Source organism: Lygodium microphyllum, chromosome 10, assembly GCF_053477565.2.
Source record: "Lygodium microphyllum isolate KBCC chromosome 10, Lygodium_microphyllum_v1.1.10, whole genome shotgun sequence".
Taxonomy (NCBI): domain Eukaryota; kingdom Viridiplantae; phylum Streptophyta; class Polypodiopsida; order Schizaeales; family Lygodiaceae; genus Lygodium; species Lygodium microphyllum.
Genome location: NC_141144.1, coordinates 26,385,469 through 26,390,410, shown reverse-complemented (window position 1 = coordinate 26,390,410; position 4,942 = coordinate 26,385,469). Strand labels below are relative to the sequence as shown.

The 4,942-nt window shown below is 41.7% G+C and overlaps 1 protein-coding gene across 5 annotated transcripts; it reads left to right on the top strand.

Annotated features, from left to right (window-relative positions):
- Positions 1-361: 361 nt before the first annotated feature.
- Positions 362-4,612, top strand: LOC148029815 (derlin-2-like). Of its 5 annotated transcripts, none has more exons than XM_087686121.1 (7): positions 362-622; positions 769-915; positions 1,067-1,166; positions 1,241-1,455; positions 1,622-1,705; positions 4,160-4,213; positions 4,302-4,612. In XM_087686121.1, exons 2-7 carry the CDS (start codon positions 817-819, stop codon positions 4,503-4,505), a joined length of 756 nt encoding a protein of 251 aa, XP_087542247.1. In that variant the 5' UTR covers positions 362-622; positions 769-816; the 3' UTR covers positions 4,506-4,612. The 5 variants fall into 5 exon arrangements, with proteins under 5 accessions (XP_087542247.1, XP_087542246.1, XP_087542245.1 ...); XM_087686120.1 differs by having other exon boundaries at positions 730-915; XM_087686119.1 differs by having other exon boundaries at positions 723-915.
- The last annotated feature ends 330 nt before the right edge of the window (positions 4,613-4,942 follow it).

Here is a 4,942-nt window from a genome sequence, read left to right as displayed (position 1 = left end):
ACTGGTAAGTTTTAGTGAGGCTATTATATTGCACCTTTGAGTTTGTGCTTATTCTTTTACGTTCATGGGATTGAGTGGAGAGAGGAGAGCTGGTTCAGAGCAAGGGTATCAATTGACTATGTGAGAGGTAGCTTGAGCCATTGAGAAAGTAGAAGCTCTTCAAAGAATAAGAGTTCTATCAATGTCTTGCTGTTGAGGTCATAGAGCGTAGAGGTGTAAGAGCATGTCAAATACTTGCGCTCGCAACATAGTAAGGGAGGGAGAGAGAGAGAGAGAGAGACCTTTAGGAATTCAAAATGTTACATTTGGGGCGTGAGGAAGGTTCTAGAGAGTACTTAGGCTCGTGGTTTACCACTGTGCGCAGAGAAACAAGACATTTCTAGATTTGTATAGTCTTCTAAGCATCTCCTTACAATTCAAAGGTGGGGTTTACTTTGGAATTGTAAAAACCAGGGCCGACCATTGATTCGTTCTTTCGCCCATTCACGAATTAAATTCTATCGCGAGGCGTGGCAACAAATGAGCTTTGTGGCACAGGCGTGACAGACACACAGATCCACACAGTGTCTCCGTCTTTGTGTCTGTCTCTCTCTCCCCCGTTCTGAGAAACGCGGCGGCCAAGGTAAGTACCGTCTCATTCCACCGACTCTTGTGGAACCTTCCTGTTCAAGCTTTACGGCAGACGTCTCCTCCTTACCAGGCAGCCTTCCTTCCATTGCAAGGCGTCAGTTTGGCGGATTAAAAGAGCATTGTTCCATTCCTTGGCAGACCTTTACAGAGATCGCGTTCTTCGTCACGGCAAGGTCTTAGGTCAGCATGGCTCAGATTGTAGAAGATTGGTACAAACAGATGCCTGTCATCACCAGATCTTATCTGGCTTTGTCAGTAATCACCACGGTTGGATGTGCGCTCGATGTAAGGCCCTCATCTCCCTTCGTCAGCTCTGTGTTTCCCCCTTTTTATACCATAAAATCAATTCACCAATCGCTCCTTTGTTGTCTTTCCTCTTTCTGTAATAAATCATTCAATCGAGTGCTCCGTTGTTGTTTTTCTCCCCTGCGTGCAGGTGATCTCCCCTTACCACATTTATCTCAACTCTGATAAGATTGTGCGGCACTTTGAATTCTGGCGACTGTTCACAAACTTCTTTTATTTTGGAAGGCTAGGTGATCATCTTTTACTCGCTTTGGTACAAACGCAGTTTGGATGTTTCTTTCATTGCTAATCTGTATGTCTACAGATTTGGACTTCCTGTTTCATATGTTCTTCTTGGCACGATACTGCAAACTGCTGGAGGAGACCTCTTTTCGTGGCAGGACAGCAGATTTCTTCTACATGCTTTTTTTCGGGGGAAGCATCTTGACAGGAATTGTGCTTGTTGGTGGCATGTTCCAGCTGGTGTCTGAGTCCCTAGCAAAAATTCTGTTTTTGAGCAACTCGCTCACCTTTATGATGGTAAGTGTCTTAAGTCTTGACGCAGTTGGTATTGCAAGTTTTTCAAACTGTCAAATGAAGGCGTTTGGTCAACTTATTGTACCTACAATGGCCAGTTTCAATTAAGATGTCCGTGTTGGCGTGTTAATTCAAGTGTGGATTGAATGGTCGATATTCTGCTGTGCAGGTATATGTATGGAGCAAACGTAATCCACATGTTCTCATGAGTTTCTTGGGGCTCTTCACTTTTACTGCTCCTTACTTGCCTTGGGTAAGTATACTAGTGCAAATGGTGATTAAGATTACTGCTGCTTGTCTTGTAGTGGTTGTAATGAAGTGAAATTCAATTTTTGAAGAGTTTGTGCTTGACTAGTCATATCATTTACTAGCTGTTATTGGACAAGGGAATTTTTTTATAAAACAAATCAACTGAGTTGAGTTTTGGTTGTGTGATTTATTCTGCTTTGTATAACTGCCTTTGATTACAAGTTGGGGAGTAATTGGACTATAATGAGGCAACTGGTGAGCTTAGGAGGAACTTGATTTGTTGAGACAACTAAAGTAGTGCAGTGTACGAATAGGGCTTGGGGCTCTTTGGACCTTTGAATCTTCCTTGTTATCCTGTTTCCCTGTTCATCATTCTGTGTTAAGAGCTCACCAGTTTCTGGGGCAGTCTTTGGAAATGGGAGCTGTAAGCCTTGTGATTGGTGTGGAATGCTGCTCAGGGACTTGAGTGGCCAATATCCAAACCGAGCCTGTATTGTGTTGTCTTATTGCACTTTTGCGGAGCTGTCAGTGGATCTAGTTTGTTTTATTGTGAAGCAAATGTATGCCTTTACTCTCCTTTCTTTGCTTTTGCACAGGCAGAAGTTCTCTTTTGTCAAACCTGGCCGATAAGATTTTGAACTTTGTTGATTCTCATCTGCATGCTTGCAAACTTACCTGCATTTATCACTTGTGTACACATAATGTCTGTATGAAGACTCACATCTATGGGAAGCAATAATCCCTCCGGAGTCACTTGACTATTAGCTGCTCTGTTGATGGAAGTGAATGGGCTGTTGTTGTGAACTGAAGCTCGTGTGCTCTTTGTGTGGCCATTGTTTGTCTATGGCCAATGCATGCAAAATGCTACCCTTGGTTGAGGTAGGAACATATATATGATGATAGCAAAATGAGGGAGGTATAACTAAACTCCATACCTGGAAACGAAATCCCTGACCTGTCTAGCAACTGAGCAAGAAAAAGAGATGAATAGGAGTCTCATCACATGTGGAACAAAAGACACACCTACCATTAAAGATCTTGTGACATCACCACATAACCCCTGTGGGGAGGTCCTTGATAAGAAGTTTCCATGTAAAAACTTCCCCTAGTAGGTGAAGCTTAGACCTCCGCAATTTAAGCAATCAGTCATGCCATGTAGCTTTCATATCTTGAGAAGACTAAACTTTGTTTGCTTTCTTAGTCACCCTTCTAATATCCAGTCATCTTGTGATAAACTTGATCAGTTGATACTTTCGAGAAATCATTTGGGTGAACGAAAGCCTAATCCAACCATGGGAATGAAGGCTGAAGTGTGGGTAAAGGGGAATGCTGCCAAACTCATTCCTCCAAGCTGGTCCAAATCAGCCCCTAGGCCTGAGGAACCTGAAAGTATTGAATGGATACAATGGAAAGAATAAACATAGGATTTATCAGGAATGACATTATCTCAGATAGTCCTCGAACCTAATTGTGCCATCTTATCAATCACATGTGCTTATTTGGAGAGTCCAGCAACTTGGATGTGAGCCAAGCCTCAGCTTGCAATGAATTAGCCTCCTTTCTAGAGATAGGGGAATTCCAAGTAGTGAAGTGAAGGATCTTATATCAGAAGCAATCTAATGTTTGAGAAGAAAAGGCTTGTGTTTTGATTTCTCGTGTCAAGTTCAAGACATCTCTCTTCGTGGACATGTGTGTCTCTTCTCCCTCCCCCCCCCCCCCAAAAAAAAAAAAACTGTGTGGAAATTTGAATGTGGCTTGTGGAAAACTATTTAGGTATATTGCCCACACGACACATGGATAGGTGAGGATTCAGATTGAGATCCCACTTCTAACAAAGGATTGGAGATATTGTGGGCATTGAGCAAGGTTCTCACTGCCCATTCTGAAGTTGTATGCTTGTCTGTAATCAGTAAATTAGTATCGGACATGGCTGATAAGAGCCATATTCATCTTGAGAATTTGGGCTTGCTTTCAAATATATTCAAAGATTACTCTTGGCCCATGGAGTGTTCTGTTTGGTAAGATTTTGGACAAGTGTGGCATTTCCGAGTGCTTTGTTTTGGTATGCTTTTGTAATGTTTGTGTAGCTCTTGCTTGTCCTTGGCTAGCTTTTATCATTCTTCCAGTTAGAATTGTGGATTCCAGTTGTACAACATGTTACAATCTAGGCTTTGTAACAACCAGCCCATTGTACAGGACATTACCCAATGCTGTCTACTTTTTTCTCTTGGAAGTCAAATCTATTCTGACAACTGATATGCATTTCACGAGTAGGGCTACGGGGCAAAAATCAAACTTTTGTGCATGTAGATCACATATTTGGTCACTCTTATTCACAGTCATGAATTGCATGTAAATAATCCTGTTTCAAGGCTATGTCCTCAACAGTGTGTTACTGTGCTTTAGAATGTACTGTTAGTGTTCATCTGGTTCTAATGCGCTCTTATGTATGTTCTAGGTACTACTATGTTTCTCCATCCTGGTTGGGAGCAGTCCATGGGTAGATCTTCTGGTATGGATCCTCTATGTTGATTAATGTGTTTCATGAAATGAAAACTGATGATGTCTCGTGATCTGATTGCTTATGATGACTTTTGCAGGGTATCTCAGCAGGCCATGCCTACTTTTTCTTGGAGGATGTCTATCCCCGCATGACAAAACGGCATTTACTGAAAACTCCTGGATTTATCAAGGCTCTCTTTCCAGAAGATGCTGTGGTTGTGGTTCCAAGACCGGGAAACAGATTAGGTGCTGGAGAGGATGGCGGTTTTGGTCTGGCTCAGGATGTTCAGCGAGCTTTTTGATGATATTTTTCAGCCTTGTTTCTTGGGCAGGAATTGTAACATATTTCTATCTGGCTTGAGCATCTTTCTTACATAATAAATCTTTTAGGCCTTATGGTGCTGGTGCTCATTGTTTGTGAAAATTTCATTGCCTTGCAAGCCATATCTTTGAAATGTGTGTTAATAGCAGATCATATTTAAATTTTGAAGGTTTTATCTGATGAGATGATGTTATGGAAGTTCTTAAACTCTATTCTGGAGTTTGTTGAGTCAGCAGGATGCTTGTTGACTTGGAAGTTATGTTCTCCAAGATATTATTTACCCAGGTGTGGACCAAGTCATTAGTTATCACTGAGGGTTGGTGCTTACAGTAAAAGTTAACTATTGAGCATTGGGAAACTGGTGGATTTCCGAGTTGATCATCATAAGTTGTTTAATCTTACCTGCAATGGGAGTTT